We start from the raw sequence: 18,222 nt of genomic DNA, 5'->3' as shown, positions 1-18,222 counted from the left end.
CTAGAACATCATTCTCTTGCCTGAGATCAACAGAGAGGGAACAAGATGTTTCAGAAGGGTTTTGTTTGTCTTTAAAGTACCAGTTTTCTTGAGGAAGAAAAGATGTACTGAACATCTAGCAGAAGCCATATGTCAAGCAAGGCACTTCTGTAGACAGGTTATCTTATTTAACCCTGACAACATCCCTGTAAGGTAGCTTAACTAGGTTAAGAAATTTGTCCAAGTACACAGAGAAGTGAACAAGCGACGATTTGAATTTGCATCTTCAGATTCCAAAGTCTGTGCTTTTTCGAGACTCTGACGTGTGAGGGGTGACAGAGAAAAACTGATGAAGGGACCAATTGAACCAGAGGCAACAGCATTCCCACTCCTACTAATAACCAACCTGTTCCTTTCTATGTTCAAATCCTGTCCTACAGGATTTTGCAGAATTTATTTAAATGCTCTGGTAAATAGAAATACAATACCTTTAGACTGAACTATTTCTGCTTATTTTGTTGCTTGGGAAACATTTTTTGAGTCAGTTAACAACAAGATACCAAATATCCATAGCTCAGCAAGACAGTCACTGCACTAAATTCCTAAATAATAGTCCACAACCACAAAAAATGGGCAATGCAGCAGAGAATAATCAAAAGCAGCTTCATATTTTCTGGGTAAAACAAAGCATCGTTTGTATTGAGGCATTTTTAGAAGGTACCACTGAAAGCCAGACTGCAGCCTGGAATGGCTTAAAATACCACATTTAACAATCACATCAATGGCTTTTAAACTTTAGAGGCAAACAGCTTCCTTTTACTACAAATTCAAAGTGAAGGATTAGATGCAAAGCTAACAGATTCAGGACACAGTCAAGCTTAGGGACTATCCAATGCCTTAATTAACACCATTAATTACAAGTGTATTGAGCCAACTAGCTGGGTTTTAATGATGAAACGGTGAAGGTCAAAATTTTTAAATAAATTGCTTCAAACTATGCCCCCCTGCTGAAAAAAGAACACCAATAATTAAACTGAAAGGAAAAGCCTAATAAACAATTATTTTGGCATATTTAGCAACCTTAATCAGTCTATATTTTAACTGAGACAATACCACAATTAAGAGTTCACCAAACTTTGCTCTTCTGCCTCAACTTGGAGCTACTGGGTTGGCCAAAAGGTTTGTTTGTTTTTTCTGTAAGATGACTCTAGTAGCACTTAGTTGGCTTTAACTTCATTCAAAACAATTTTGTTAGATTGTATGTGACAGCTGTCATATCAGCACGCATTTAAAACAAAAAGACATCATAATTGGTGAATTTTTGTTTAGCCATTTTAATATTGAAGATGGAAGAAAAAAGCAACATTTTCGGCATATTATGCTTTACTATTTCAAGAAAGGTAAAAACAACTGAAACGCAAAAAAAGATTTGTGCAGTGTATGGAGAAGATGCTGTGACTGATCGAACATGTCAGAAGTGGTTTGAGAAGTTTCGTGCTGGAGATTTCTCGCTGGACGATGCTCCACGGTGAGGTGGACGAGTTGATCAAATCGAGACACTGAGAACAATCAATGTTATATACCACGCAGGAGACAGCCGACATACTCAAAATATCCAAATCAAGCACTGAAAATCATTTGCACCAGCTTGGTTATGTTCATCGCTTTGATGTTTGGGTTCCACATAAGTTAAGTGAAAAAAACCTTCTTGACCATATTTCCACATGGGATTCTCTACTTAAACATAATGAAAACATTCCGTTTTTACAACAAATTGTGAAGGGCGATGAAAAGTGGATACTATACAATAAGGTGGACTGGGGCAAGCGAAATAAACCACCACCAACCACACCAAAGGCTAAAGAAGGTGATGTGTATATGGTCGGATTGGAAGGGAGTCCTCTATTATGAACTCCTTCCAGAAAATCAAACAACTAATTCCAGCAAGTATTGTTCCCAGTTAGACCAACTGGAAGCAGCACTCGACGAAAAGAGTCCAGAATTAGTGAACAGAAAAATCATAATCTTCCATCAGGATACTGCAAGACCACATGTTTCTTTGATGACCAGCCAAAACCGTTACAGCTTGGCTGGGAAGTTTTGATCCACCCGCTGTATTCACCAAACATTACACCTTCGGATTTCCATTTATTTAGGTCTTTACAAAATTCTCTTAATAGAAAAAATTTCAATTCCCTGGAAGACTGTTAAAGGCACCTGGAACAGTTCTTTGCTCAAAAAGATAAAATTTGGGGAAGATGGAATTATGAAGTTGCCTGGAAAATGGCAGAAGGTAGTGGAACAAAAGGGTGAATACGTTGTTCAATAAAGTTCTCAGTGAAAATGAAAAATGTGTCTTATTTTTACTTAAAAACCAAAGGTACTTTTTGGCCAACCCAATACTTCCACACCAATAGAGGGCAAGTAGGAGAGTTGGACAGGGCAAGAGACTATGGCTTCAAGATTGGCAGAGGCAAAAGGGACACAGAGAGAGAGAGAGGGATTAGCCCTTTCTAGGAGGGTAAGAGGCCTTGCCCATCTAATGCTTCCAGATTGGTGTCACTATTTCCAGGGTTAAAAGGAAAAAAAAAAACCACTATCAACAGTGAGATTTGATTACATCGTAGATGTTAGATAAAATTAGGTTTCGTTTCTTGGAGACCAGAAGGAAAAAAAAGTCCAAAAAACTAGCCAAGCCATGTACTTGCTGTGGAAGCAGTAACTATTATAATGAGCTATACTAGATATCTGTGTTGGTTAGCTTTTGAAATGGAGAGGACCTGCAAATGTCTACAACTGAGAATCCTCCCTAACGCACATCTTGGTGGGAGATGAAGTCCACCTTGCCCTGGAGAAGCTAAGCAGTCCAAATACACACTTGCTCAGCCTCCCCTACAGCCAGAACCCAGGAATGGGAACCAGGCTCAGCCCTTTTGATGTACCTACCCCACACTTTCAATTTCTCCTCGGTTATTCTTAAGCATTTTCACTTCCAGATGAATTTTAAAACCAACTATGTCAAAAGCAAAACAAAACAGGATTTTTAGGGCAGTGAAAGTACTCGGTATGATACTATGATGGTGAATACATGTCATTATATACTTGGGCAAACCCACAGGATGTCCCACACCAAGAGTGACCCCTAATATAAACTATGGTCTGCGGGTGATGATGTGTCAATGTAGGTTCAACAGTTGTAACAAATATACCTCCTTGATGGGAGAACATTGATAATGGGGACGCTAGGAATGAGTGGAGGCATGGGGTATACAGAAAATCTCTGCACCTTCCTCTCAATTTTGCTGTGAACCTAAAACTGGCTCTAAAAAAAATTACATCTTTAAAAAGAAAATAGTTGGGGCTTCCCTGGTGGCGCACTGGTTGAGAATCTGCCTGCTAATGCAGGGGACATGGGTTCGAGCCCTGGTCTGGGAGGATCCCACATGCCGCGGAGCAACTAGGCCCATGAGCCACAACTACTGAGCCTGTGCATCTGGAGCCTGTGCTCCGCAACAAGAGAGGCCGCGATAGTGAGAGGCCTGCTCACCGCGACTGAAGAGTGGCCCCCGCTTGCCACAACTAGAGAAAGCCCTCGCACAGGAACTAAGACCCAACACAGCAAAAATTAATTAATTAATAAACTCCTACCCCCAACATCTTCAAAAAAAAAAAAAAAAGAAAATAGTTGGGATTTCATTAGAGATTAAATGGCATGTATAGATAATTTTGTAAGAGCTAGTCAGTTTAAAATAATAAATTTGCCCATTCAGGAATACAGTATTTCTTTCCATTTATTCAGGTCTTCCCTTAAGTCCCTCAACAAAGTTTTATTATTTTCTTCAATATAAGGCTTGTACCTTTCTTCTTAGGTTGATATTTAAAGTTTCTGTCTCTATTATAAAATGGGACTTTTTTCCTTTTCATTTTCTAAACAGTGCTGCTATACAGAAAAGATATTAATTTCCTATGCTGCTCTAAACTCTTACTAGGTCCAGGTTTGACATCAATACTCTGAAATCTTAAGAGTTCAGTAATTACTTTTAAATTAAGGAACTTTAATGATAGTGACAGGAAAGTTTGCTGATAGTAAAGGTCATTTACACACATGGTGGAAGGTTGTAGACCTCTCTAGAGAGCTTCAAAATAAAGATAACACCCCATCCACTTGTTTTAGATCAAGGTCCTAACGTAACAGCAGGGAAAGAAAAAATAGATGCCCTCGTCTGGCCTTCCCCACATTATGGTTTAATATTGATTTTTGCTCCCTTAGGCCTGACTCAAGGTGAAGAGAACTCATTTGCACTGATGGACTAGTGGAAACAAGGTAAATGTAGTTTCCCAAAAAATTTTAAAGTTTTTAATATTGCATTCTCCAGTGTGATTCTACAGCCTCCAGAAAATACTTTTTGCTCAGCTATAAGCATTTCCTAGGTATAAAAAAAAATCATAAAAAAGTAATTTTGCTATTTTTAGAGTTGACTCAATGACTTTCAGTAACTTTCAATAATTTGATATCTCACTGTACATAATACTTGAAATATCCTTATATACATAAAACTTAAATTTCAATACCTGCTAAAATTTTACCAATAAAGTGACATTTTCTTTTAGGGACAGGAGCTGAGGGTATAAAAACTTTTTAATACTTATGAAAAAATTTATTTTCTTTTGAAGAATACTAAGTTTAACTCAGTGATGTTCCAAATTCTCAAAATAGGTTCAACATAAAAGTGTAGCTCAAGATTGTTTGTAAAAACAATCTACAAAGGATATGAAAAGCTGAACTCAAAATTTTAGACAAATATTTTCTAAATTTCTGTGACTGTGAGTTCAAGTACGTAAAAATGAATTTTCCTTTGTCTTTACAACAAAGATTGGTTTAATTGGAAACAGCAGAGCAAAATTTTTCCATATTGTAGCAGATATTATTACCCAAGTTTCACAGCGGTCTCAGTAGGTTAGCCAGCTTTAATTTACAGAGAAACTTAGCTGTGATTTACTTATATAATGAGAGCTGGCACAGAGCTCAACACATGAATGGTCAAATTCCAAGTATTTTCCCCAATCATCTTGTGACATAACTTCGTCAAGATTTAAAATTCCATCTGCTTTGTTCCCCAGTGGAATACAACCAGGTTCTAGTTAAGAGAAAAAAGGCATACACCATACAGATGTTTTATGAGAAGTGTTCCCATTGCTTTTTCAAGTTGGTTTGCGTTAGTGAAAAGCCAAAGTGTGGGAATTATTATGAAGAAATGATTCAGAAAACACAATAGTTGCTCTTAAAGACCAAAGGGGGAAATAAACCCCAAATAACATGCTCTACAACTGGAAAAGTTTCAAACGCAAACAATGTTCACTGTCTGGCCCATCTGAAAGGCAGGGTGCCGAAAATCATTAACATACTGTAATTTCACATGAGTCTGGCACGGATCAAAGAGGATGGTAAGCCTGTTGTGAAAGACTCCATTACTAAGCAGAGAGTTTTGGCTTGGAGACCCTGGCCCTGAGAAAAATAACCCACTGGTTGGCAGCTCCAGTCCAACAGACAGCTTTAGGATCTAACTTTATCCTGGAAATTACAAAGACATGTAAAGAAGCAAATAACATAGTTCCTAGGATGAGTGTCAGTTGAGCCAAAACTGGGGGAAAATTTTTTGTTGTTGTTTTTAAGACAGCTTTTCGAGAACTAAAGAGAAGGATGTTTTGGCCTTAACCCAGCAGAGGGTGAAGGGTCCCCTGGATAGAAATTATGTGAACTGAAAATTCCCTGTAGTAACAATTCTAATTAATTATTCAAAGCTAGGAGTTGATTTTCTAAGGTTAAGAGCTAACTATGGTCTCCTGTTTCTATCATCAAAAACTGGTTTCTTCTTTTCTTTGCATCTGCTTAGCCAGGCATTAATGAGAGGCTTTTAATGGAATCTTATCAGCAACTTTACAACAAAGTCTCTACCTTTAAGGTTAAGTTTGCCTTTTGCAGGTTTGGTTAAAGGGAAATTAGTAATAGAAAATTTGTCAAGGTTCCACATAACCAAAAAGTTTACAAGTCCACTTATTCTTTTACTGAAACAACATATATAACAATATTACCACAAGGCATTACAAGATCTTTTGAATTAAAGAGTTAACTATAACTCAGCCTACTTATTTATACCTTAATAGAAATTAAAACTGAAGTGTTATTCAATATACAATAACTCAGAAACCAGCCATTCTCTGACTCTGGATTAACATGAGTTTCAGTGAAATGGCACATTTCAGGGAAATCGATCCATACTAACAGATTTTTATTGTGCCATACAGATAGATAACATGTAGTTTTTCTGGTGAGTGGTCACCAAAATAACCTTAGAGTAGCTTATCACATGGAATGCAGTGTAGAGTCACAATGACCACATATGCACCAGAACTCCACAAACAGGAATGAAATCCAAGCCAAATGAAGTAGCTCTCATCATAATGAAAACTAGCAGCCTGGCATTGAGTGTGGCTACACCTGTTAGGGGGAGAATTTGATACTCAAAAGATGAGGACCAGTCAGCCAGCAGTTGGTCAAACATATAAAATGCAAGCATGCGTGGGAAAAGAGAAAGCGCTTTCTAGAAATCAAATTCCTGGACACACCTGCTCTCCCTCAATGTCTATAACTCTGCCTTGGGATCTGAATGACCTGTTAAAATTATGACCCTTACAAGTCTTCTGGGAAAGGATTTGGTTCAGAACCCAAACTCAATCTTCAAAGTCACTTCCCAGGAGAAAGCTCACAAATATATTAAGTTTCTCATGGTCTCCAGGTTGCTGTTTCTTCTAACCCATATCACTTCTCTGACCCATTCCCAAGGCAGTAACATCTGCCCTGCCTGGATGAAGCGGTGCCTTGCTGGCTCCTGCCCACCATGCTTGCTCAGCTCAACTCAATCCTGGACACATACCTGTTTCCTTCTTGCTTCCCTTTCCTCCCTCTCGGCTCTTCTTCAGCACAGCCTTTAACATTTTCAACACTCTTTCGCTTCTAAAGAGAAAAGGAGGAGAGAGAAGAGGAATTAAGTATTATAAATTGGAACATAACTTGCATATTGACACAAACGGTAACTTGTCTTCAAACAAACAGATCACGTAGGATAATATAAAGGTACCTTGAGTTTTACATTAATTTTCTATGAATAAACTAACATGGGGAACTAAATGCTAAAAGACACAAGGAGTGTTTTATAATGTTTAATGAAGTGATCAGAAGTTCATCGTCTTGTTATAAGTTTAAAAAAACCCACAACAACAGCGCATTCTCAGCATTCCACATCTAATTAAGGTTATGAGGCTAAATCTGGACACATTACTGTAAGATATCTGGCACAGGAATGTGGGTCTCCCAACCCCCATTCATCAAAAGAAAACATTAAGACAGAATCAAAAAGATAATGGTTAAGAAGGAAAGCTACATGGTTAAAGGCATGTTTTACAGGTGCTACTGATTATATAACCATAAGGAAAACATTTTAGAAGGTTAATCAGAATGAAACATACCTTAAAAACATTTGCAAAATAAATACAGTGGGAACACATTTCAACATTGATGTCGGGGTGTCTGATCAAACAGCACACACTGCAATGGTTTTTACCACATATTGTTATGACTTTTGGGCGGGGGTTGGGGGAGGTAAGAAGAACAGGCCTGCGGCTGAATCCTTTAAATAATGAGCTGTATTTTTAAGCAGGGTTGTACTGAGCACATAAAAACAACACAATGGCCCAGGCCTAAGATGAAACATAAAACCACCCCTCCAGCAAAGAGACAGACAAAAGGACCATTATTTCATCAGTTAGTCAGTCTCCTCCAGCTCTCTCTTCCCTCCACTAACTCAGATGAGATGGCTAGACAACGCCAAAACAGTAACAAATCTGAGTGGGTTGTGTTACCATCACACCCTTGTTAACGGCACTAAGTAGAAGCAGGTAGAAGGCGGCAGCAAGTAGCTTACTGCTGAAGAAAACAAAGAGGGGATGACTCCTCTGTAAAAAACCTGCCTTGTTAGCATCAAGGCTTCCAGTGGTCTCTGCATAACGCCCCGCACAAGTGCTTGACCCCAGAGTTGAGCCAAGGTTTTGTGGAGCCCACTGAGAGGGAGGAAGGGTCCCGAAGTGCTGCCATGCACAACATAAGCACACAAGGTGACCTTTCTTATCATTGGGTTCAGGCCTGTATTTATTTTTCCAAGCCCTTTGTTTTCCTGATGAAGAAACAGAGACCCTGGGAGGCTGACTTGCCCCAGGGTCACCCAGCTAATTAACAGCAGGGCCAGAATCCAAATCTGAGGACTCCCAGCAAGGGTCCTCCTTCTTCCCCAGTGCTGGCCTCTCTGCTTAGAGCAATGAAAGCTTTGGGAAACAGCAATCAAACAATCAAAAAAATTAACAACAAACCAACCAACCTGAAAGATACTAGGAAGTAAATAGCTTAAGCAGAATTTGGAAAAAGCCATAGTGAAGCTTATTAGGGTTAAATCGTCTTACAAACAAGTCTTTACACACAAAAGGAGCATGGCTTAGAGCCTAATTCTTTTTAAAAATGCTACTTGAATGGACCCCTGTGAAAAGACTTGGGTTTCACTTAAGGGCAAACACTGAATCTGGAAGTGGGCCACAGTGTGCTTCCATAGGGGAGCTGTGGAAACACAAATTTCTCCTGACAGCCATGCTTGAAGGAAACAATGCAAAATGTTGTGGCATAAAAAATTGTAGGAAAAGTTAAAAAATAAATAGATGCCTGGTAAGCACAGACATTTTCTTCCCCAAATTAAAAATAAATAAATAAATCAACCAACCAACCCTTCAGGGTTTGTCATTTAGCAAAGACTACATACTAAAGAAATAAGAGAAAAATATCAATGGAGCCAGGCCAGCAAAGCTTGGCCAAGGTCCTTAGGGAACTTTTCCCCGTGTTTCCCTGGATCACTGAACAGCTCAGGCCCCACCACAGCGGTGAAGCTGCCCCTGATTAATCACCCTTGTCACCACCAACCCACAACAGATCTACAATGCCACTTGGAATACACAGCCCACAGGGCAAGGACTGGCAGACACAGACTTGGGCATCTCATCCCAGACAACTTAGATGTCTATTTTTGGGAGCTCAGCTGTTTTCAGGATAGTGAAATCTTCCCCATCAGTGGTCTCAAGTGAAGAGGCTATCAGATATTCACTGTAAGTTATTCTCCCAGTTCTTGTTTTCCTCCCTAAATAGTAACTCAAGGGAAAGAGCTTAAATTCATACTCTAAAAGATATTCAAACTGCACATGGAGAAACTTTAACGGATTATATCTGGGTGCAAAAATTAAGGAACCCCCATACACACACAAGCTGGAAAGGAAAAAAAAGAAGACTGCTCCCCGTGGGTTAAATTCTGAAATTAATACAGATCAGAGTAGAGCTGCGCAAAGTCCCAATCAGTCATGGCCTGAAAGATGTAACTGGAACGTGACATTCATCAACAGACCCTTTAAAGACTATGCCCATCTGAAGTGAGGTGGTCAGAAAAAGCAACTATAGTAATAGGCTGGAGGAGCCAACACTGGCAGTATAGTCCAGAGAAGATTATCTGCACACCTGACAGTACCTGTGAACTTATAAATACATACTCCCACATCCAGTTCTGGAAACAGACCCATCAGGCTATCGGACCCAGTGCTATTAAACACTGGCATCATAACTACTTCCCCTTCTTCTAATCCTGTTCTCAATGAGCAGTGCCTCTTAATTTGGCTTTTTAACCTAACAACAGTGGGGGAGAGCATGCTGGTCTAGTCCACCCAACACAATTGTCTAGCTTGTTGAGAGACATGATTCTGGGAATTAATTAACAAACCAGTGTTCTGGCTTTAAACAAGAGCTCTCATGAGCTTTGTTTAAGGGAATCACTTTGCCAAGTATCATCTATTTAAGACATAAAGAATATTAAGTTTCTGATTCCAGTTTGAGTACCAAAAGGAAGACAGTGGTAAATGCTTGAATGCAAATGTCACCGTGAAGCAGTCTTATAAGGGCAGCCAGCGGGCTCTCCCTGAATGACACCTTCTGCATCACTTCTCTTCCTGTAGCAACTTCAACTACTGACAATTTTCCCCTAAAAAGGGTGAACACTGCCCTGCTACAGAAGTGAACCACAAAGAAATGATGCAAACCAGCCTTCCAGACACAAAAAAAGAAACTGACAGAAGCTATCAAGTTCCTATTAGAGGACCATACATGTAAGGAAGTTCTTATGGACAAGCATAATAGGATAAAACAAGAAATGCTGTCCCTTTTCACTTTAAATACTATAGATCAAAAGGCACAGGTGTAACTCAAATAAATACTGCCCAAATAGAATCCCTCAATTTCTGCCCCATAAAACTTTAGCCTCTATCACACAAGTAGTATAAACATATGGCTGGATTTAAGTATTTAAAAATAAATCTTTGATGGCACTTCCCTGGTGGCATAGTGGTTAGGAATCCGCCTGCCAATGCAGGGGACCTGGGTTTGAGCCCTGGTCCAGGAAGATCCCACTTGCCATGGAGCAACTAAGCCCGTGCGCCACAACTACTGAGCCCGCATGCTGAAACTACTGAAGCCCACACCTAGAGCCTGTGCTCTGCAATAAGAGAAGCCACCGCAATGAGAAGCCCGCACACCGCAATGAAGAGTAGCCCCTGCTCGCTGCTACTAGAGAAAGACCGCACACAGCAAGGAAGACCCAATGGAGCCAAAACTAAATTAATTAATTTTTTAAAAAAAAAGAATAAGTCCTATTTAAAAATAAAAAATAAATAAAAATAAATCTTTGAAAAAGTAGAGAACTTCAGCTCTCATTTCTTTATATATTTTTGAGGAAGAGAGAAAAGACCAGCCTCTAGATTACAACAACTGCAATGATCTAATGGGAGAAAATTTCCTATAATGTTCATTTCAAAGAAAGTAAAATATGAGTACATGACATGACCTTTAGGTCAGTGATCTGAAGTCACTTTCATTTCCTTATTTTTCTACTATCATTCAACATCTAAGTTTCCCAAATGCCATAGATGCCATAGATTCTTCTTTTCAAAACCCACAGAAGTTAAACCAACTATTGAGCTTACTTTTACTTCTTAGATTTCTCCCTTAACACATAAACTCTTTGGAAATAGGCACAATGTCTCCATGTTATGTGTTAAATAAGCATTCTGCAGTGATTACAAGGGTATATAAAATATAACAAAAGTTATCCTAGATTAAACAGTGAGATGGTTTAAAAATAAGAAAAAAATCTATTTCAGTTTGCAATCGCAATGACAGTATCATAACCATGACCACCTTGTCTGAAATCATAGAATAACACCAGCCTTAAAACTTTCCTCTTCCGGGGCTTCCCTGGTGGCGCAGTGGTTGAGAGTCCGCCTGTCGATGCAGGGGACACAGGTTTGTGCCCCGGTCTGGGAAGATCCCACATGCCGCTCCGCGGCTAGGCCCGCAAGCCATGGCGGCTGAGCCTGCGCGTCCGGAGCCTGTGCTCCGCAACAGGAGAAGCCACAGCTGTGAGAGGCCCGCGTATCACAAAAAAAAAAAAAAAAAAAAAAAAAGACTTTCCTCTTCTGGAGTGCCATACCACCTATTTATGAAATTTCAAATCGACTCCATGAGCTGAGGGCAGGGACTATGTTTATTCTTTAATAGATACAAACAGAAGCCGGAACAGAAGCCGGAACACAGCCTTCCCACACACTCTGTTCTCAATATTTGTTGACAGATTTAACAAGGCTGCAATGAACACAGATGAGCCATTTCCTCCAAATCAAGCAATTAACCAACATTCATAGCAGTTTATAAATTACAAGGAATATTCCTATATATTCTCATTTGCAAGGAATGCAAGAAAACAGTTAAATCCAAGAGATACTTGAGAGGAAAATGCTGCATTTCATAATGTCCCTTCATGTCCACACCTGAATCAGCCTTAAAATCTCAAGATAATAAACCCTTATTATCCAGTTATCCTGGACACCTAAGCACACACTCTGTGCTCACTCCACTAAAAGGAGCTTCTTGCATCAAACCATCCATCTGACCTCAAAGCAAAGCAGTCTCAGAAGGTGTCTGCTTTCTTTTGCCAAAATAAATAAAGGCAGAGTAGCAATATCTACAAGTGAAACACTGGAAAGTAAGATGCACATGATCATTAAGAAATTTTTTTTTTAATTTAAGAGAAGAGATACATCAAAAACATCCTCAATTTTAGGGGCTCAAAAACGTCTCAACCTAATAAGATTAAGACTCACCTACACATAGCCATGTCTTCTGTAGTACTGCCTTTAGAACTTTCCTCTGCATTGGCAACCTTTAGTGTTTATCAAAAGAAAGGAAATGGGTGGTGGTGATGGGTGGGGAGGTGCTGTCTAAAGCAGCCTACAGAATAAATAATATAGTAGAGAGGAAGTAAGAGAAAACAAAGCAGGACAGAGACCACAAAAGGAAACAAAGCCCTGCTAGAGGGGGCAATGGCTGCTGCTGGAAATTCACGGAAAACTGCCTTCTAGAAGCTTCCTGAAAGCAAGAGCCATATCTTGACACTCCTTTAAAGATCCCAGGAGGCTGGGGAAAAAACAACTTTTGATGAATACTTGAAATTCTAGGAGGTCTCCCATTTTTTCCCCCAGGGTAGTAGAAGGAGCCTAGGAATTAGGAGACCTGGTCCTGGCATTGTGACTGGGAACAAGTTACCAAACTTCACTAGGATTCAGACGCCTCGTCCAGGAAAGCTGGGGGGGAGGAGAAGGGGTTATTGATCAAGAAACCAGAAAGCAATTGTGATGGTAAGTAAAAAAGCGGCCCTTGGTATTGCTTAACATGCAGAGCTGGGAAACAGGACATCATTCGGCTGTGATTTATCCCCTAAGACACATAGACCAAACCATTTGGTCTTCTTTATTCAAAGCCATTCTACAAACTGTACCTCTAAATTCTGCTATTCTTTTCTTTAGAGTTAGGTTTGTCTTATACTCAAACCTGACGTCTTTTTGCCTAAGTTATTAAAAGCAAAGTAAATTTACAGTCACAAGTAATATGAATGTAAAAGAGTTCTGGGCATGAAGTTTCAACTCAAATGTTTAAGTTCTGATGCACAAGATTAAGTGGAAATTCCCTATTAGATTGAAATAATTTTCAACCCATATTTAAAATACTCTGTAGAAAGATATACAAGTTGTTTTGAGAACAGTGTCCTTACAAATCTGACTCTCCTAAATTACTATATACAAGTTTGTTTAAAGAAGTTTTCATTTTGATAACACTTGGCAAAAAAGAAATTTCACTTTTGGAAGAAAATATCAAGAAGCTACCTGTTTCTGGCTACAAGAGCCATTTTTCTAGATTGTGAAGGGATTTGTTCCATTCAACTTTGAACACTATCTCATCCATAAAGCCTTCCCAGGCCATGATAGTCAAAAGGTATCTTTAATTCCACATCCCACTTTGTACTTACAGATGGTTATCAATCAAAATCACAGTAAAAAAATGTTGAACTCTACAAATCCCCCATGGCACCTAAAAAAGTACCTTACATGCAACAAACGCTAAATAAATCTCCTTAAATGAAAGAATAGCAGGGTTGTTATGGAGGGGAAATCAAAATGAATTCTCTCCCACAAGGGATTTGGACTAATAATGTAAGAATTCTTCTGATACCAAGTACTAATTTCCAAGTTTATGGCCAAAGTTATCTGACTTATACACGGTGAACAGCACATCTCCATAGCAGGATCTGTTCTGTTATCAGGCCTTCAGAAGCACCAGGTGCCGGCAGGTTATATTTTGGCGTTTCGAATATGCATACAGAAGGGATAAATATAATAACAGAAAAGCCAAAACCTGAAAGCAATACATTCTGCCTCAAACCAGGAAGGGCTCATAAGGAAATAACCAAGGGCAGCTTTCCTGGCAATAATCATGCCTCCCAGGCCAATGGCTCTGGAGCAAGATTGAGCACCAGTCTTGCAGAAAGCCCCTGCTCATCCAGAAGCTGTCTTCACCCGGACGTTCCCCAGCCAAGCACCCACCTCTCAACCTAACAGCAAGACACTACCTAACTAGAGGACAAAATAACTGTGACATTATTACCATCACCACCACCATCTAGACAGTCACAGATACTTAATCTATTAGAGAAAGCAGACACTTCACAAGCCCACTTCAAAACCCACCTCAAAAGCTTCCTCTTAGAAGCCTTCTGGGTCTTATTTTAATTGCTCACCCACCTGCTTCCTCCACTAGTCTGTGGGACTCTGGATGGCCAGACCTTGCTCCGCTTCACCAGCAAGCACAGTATGCTTTCTCACTTCAATATCAATGGATACACCGGGGAGGAACATAATTTTTCCAGCTATAATTCTCAAAAGAAATAACTGTACCTCAAAACACACTGCCAGCCTAATAAATTTAAGTAAATGTAACATCCTCATTTAAAATGAAAGGCCCATGGGACTTCCCTGGTGGTGCAGTGGTTAAGAATCCGCCTGCCAATGCAGGGGACACAGGTTCGAGCCCCGGTCCAGGAAGATCTCACATGCCGCAGAGCAACGAAGCCCGTGCGCCACAACTACTGAGCCTGCGCTCTAGAGCCCGCGAGCCACAACTACCAAGCCCACGAGCCACAACCACTGAAGCCCGCGCACCTAGAGCCTACGCTCCACAAGAGAAGCCACTGCAATAAGAAGCCCATGCACCACAACAAAGTAGCCCCCGCTCGCCGCAACTAAAGCCTGCACGCTGCAAAGACCCAATGCAGCAATCAATCAATTTAAAATAAAAATAAAAATAAAATAAAATGCAAGGCCCTGAGCATTGGAGGAACTTGTCCTGACTCTCCTAAGCCAGCAAGTGGCAGAGACAGGGTTACAACCCAATTTCCCAATTAAGGAATAAGCATTGGGCTAGCAATTGCAGGTTTTTCATTCTACACACATTCCTGAGTATCAACCCTGTGCCAACCAAAGAGGAGCACAAAGTATAATATGACGGAGGAGGAAGACAACACTGTCAACAAACATGGGCAGGAAGCTACAAGTCCATGCCTCCATTTTCTCTATAAAGTAAAACTAAGGTATGAGAGGAGCAGAGAAGGTTCAGAATAGCCCTTGTAGAGGAGAGAAAGGCAAGCACAAGATGAGAAGGACAGCTGAACAGTTTTGATTGCCCAACCAAGGCTGCAGAGCAAGACGCAGCACCAAATGATGAAAGTGGGCAACTCCATCCTCTGATGCTCAGCCCCAAGAAAGAACCATCCAGAGGACAAGAGGCTTGATCAGTAATCGGGTGTTTGCAGCACAGGCGCAACAAGATTGGTAAGGGTGCTCGTACAAGAGTGCTCAGAGTGGCGTGCCATGGAATCAAGGCTGGACAGGAAGCAAGTGGAGGCCTGAGAGGAAGGACCACCAGAGAGAATAGGGATGGTGTCTCAAACAGATCAAAGAGCAAATACAGTCAGACTAAGTCAATGAGGAAGCTGAAAAAGGCTGTCTGGGCTTCTTAATTTTAAATCTTTGGATGTGGAACAATTCCAGACAATGTTAGAGCCCACATGATGGCCAACAGCATGGTTTGCTGAAGTGGAATGTCCTCAAGTGAAGGTTGGAAGCAAACAAGTCAAGGCACTTGATTCTCGGTCTGGGGAAGGGCCATTCAGATGCTTCCTGCGGCAACAGAGACAGGATTAGGGATATCAACCACCACCCTAACAGCTATTATTTACTAAGTGTTTACTAAGTGTTTACTGTGTATCAGGTAAGTGGAAGAGCTTTACATTCATATGTAATCTCATTTTATCCTTAAAAAAAAAAAAACTATGGGACAGTTTCACTGATTCCTTTTTATTAATAAGGAAGCAAAGGCTTAGAGGGATTAACAACTTTCCCAAGGTTACACAATTTGTAAAGGTGAAGCTGGGACTTGAACCCAGGTCTGACTTGAAAGCTCAGGCTCTGACCTGCTGCCTCCAAAGTCCTCAATGAACTGAGGGAAGGTGGGACAGGGAGGTGACCAGGAGAGCACAGAATACAAGTCTAAAGGACAAAGTGGCTTTTGTATGAGGGTGAAAGTACCGTTGTTATGGATCCAGCTGAGAAGAGCCAGGAGAAAGCCAACGCTGAGCCACAGCGGCCATGAGGCCAAAAGCCCGTAGAGAACCACCTAGGGTTTGAATATGAACCACAGACTTTGCACGTGGTCCCATCCTTTCTCACACAGCTCCGTGCAGGATGTGACCAGGATCACAGGATGCTCCCCTGTGGAAGGTTTATAGCAACTGGAGACCCCAGTCCCAAGCCTCATATGGCGGTTAGCTCCCTAACAACCACCCTCTCTGATTACATCCTCTTTTCTTTTCCCTCCTCCTTCCCGTTAAGTTTTCCACTTGTATCACACAACAGAGCTGTGAACCTGACCACCTTCTTGATGTGTGACAATTACAGGTCCCCGAGTAAAGGTAGGAGGCATTACATTAACAAAATGACCTTGGGCAAGTTATTTCACCTTTCACGGGCTCATCTGTCTAACAGGAACACTGCTCCCTTTACCATCTGACAGGACAATATCAAGTCTCTTCCACCTGTAGGTGCTATCACTGTAAGGGGGAAGATTTATTTCTTGTTCATAGGGCCACTGTAATCACAGTAGCTGATAAACCATCACCACAGATGAAAAAGGAACTCCTCTGAGGAGTCTATGGCATGGGTTGATGATAAGCCTTTAGTATGAAAGGAGAAGAGACCTTGAAGACATGTCAGAAAGTCCATTTTTCAAGAAGTGTAAAGGTACTCAATCAGTCAGTGCCAGCTGAACGAAGCCTGGTATCATAAATCTAAAGAAATTAAATTTTTAAAATTGCACTGCAACTGGCCTCAAAGTGAAAAAGGTCAGACAACTTCAAAGATGCCCTGTGAAAGGCAGCTATTCATTACACAAAGCTTTCTTGCTTACGGAGCTGACAGATGGATCTTTCTCTTAAAGCCCCAGAATACAAGACGTCAAAATCCCTCCTCCACTTCTGTCAGTGACTTGCTATGATGCTCTGAACAAGGTTTTAACCTCCCCAGGCCCTGATTTCATTAAGTTGGGAGTTTTCAATACCCATGTAGTTTTTTTTTCTTTTAACTCCCCCAGGTGATTCTGATGTGCAGCCAGCAACATGTATTTAACACTAATTATATTCCAGGCCCTGCTCTAAGCACTTTACTTTTATATATATATACACACACACATATGTATGTATGTATATATATATATACACACACACACACAGTCATTTAATCCTCACAACCGCCCTCTGGGGAGGGTACTATTAATGTCTCCATTCTGTGAAGGCACAGAGAGGCTGGGACTTGCCCAGGGTCACGTAGCTCATGGGGGCCCATCCAAGCAGTTTCGCTCCAGAGCCTAACCATGAAGTCCCTATCCTATGCCTACTTTTTTGGATAAAAATGAGAGACGAGCTCCCAGGGGCCTGGTGAGGTATTAAAACAGACAAAACCGTCAAACAGGGGGGAAAAATCATCTTTGGCCACACATACACGCGTGCACACACACACAAACACAACCCCCCACCACCCCTAGAGAGGCATCCCATGCCTCAATCTATCTTGAAAAAGAGAATCTACCTCTGTTGAAAGACACCTCCTGTCCACTCCCTCAGTTACTAGGCATCCATCTTATCAGAGTTACTTCAAACTACAGTGTTGTCAATGTATATGATCTGGAGGCATCACACAACAAAATACATGCAACAAAAAGAGCACACTCTTCAATTCATGAGCTCATAGGGGGAGAACACGGAGATGGGCCATACTGCCAACGAGGAAGATTATTTGGGGGCAGAGACCTCTGTGTCACATGGGCAATGCTTCCCCTATTCCTAACACTTACCCGGAAATTTGGAACTACGTTATTCAAGAGGGGAGCTCAAAAAAACAACAACAAAAAAAACCCTGCCCATTTCTCACTAGAATGAATTGTATGAAGCTTAATAAAAGGTGATGGGCTGGGGCAAGGAATGGCCTGGTGCCCAAGCTTTCCTTCTCTGGGCTGTTTTACACAGTCCAATAAATGTAAGATGGTCTTAACCTTGGACATCAAGTTCTAAAATAAATTAGGGAATGCCTGCAGTGCTAATGCAGTGGAGAGCTGAATCAAATTCATACAAGCCACACAGGATCATCTCTTCCCACAGCTAAAGC

At 40.8% G+C, this 18,222-nt stretch overlaps 1 protein-coding gene across 1 annotated transcript in view; it reads right to left on the bottom strand.

The window, feature by feature from the left end:
• The window catches only part of TANC1 (tetratricopeptide repeat, ankyrin repeat and coiled-coil containing 1), a 182,206-nt gene that overhangs the window by 155,666 nt on the left and 8,318 nt on the right, over positions 1-18,222 (bottom strand). The window contains exon 2 of the mRNA XM_079709947.1: positions 6,915-6,994. Coding sequence (XP_079566073.1) covers positions 6,915-6,975 — 61 coding nt within the window. The 5' untranslated portion in view covers positions 6,976-6,994. The remainder of the gene's footprint in view (positions 1-6,914; positions 6,995-18,222) is intronic.

The sequence above is a fragment of the Hyperoodon ampullatus genome (assembly GCF_949752795.1).
Source record: "Hyperoodon ampullatus genome assembly, chromosome: 8".
Lineage (NCBI taxonomy): Eukaryota > Metazoa > Chordata > Mammalia > Artiodactyla > Ziphiidae > Hyperoodon > Hyperoodon ampullatus.
The sequence above is the reverse complement of the archived record's forward strand: the minus strand, read 5'-3'. Positions and strand labels throughout refer to the sequence as shown.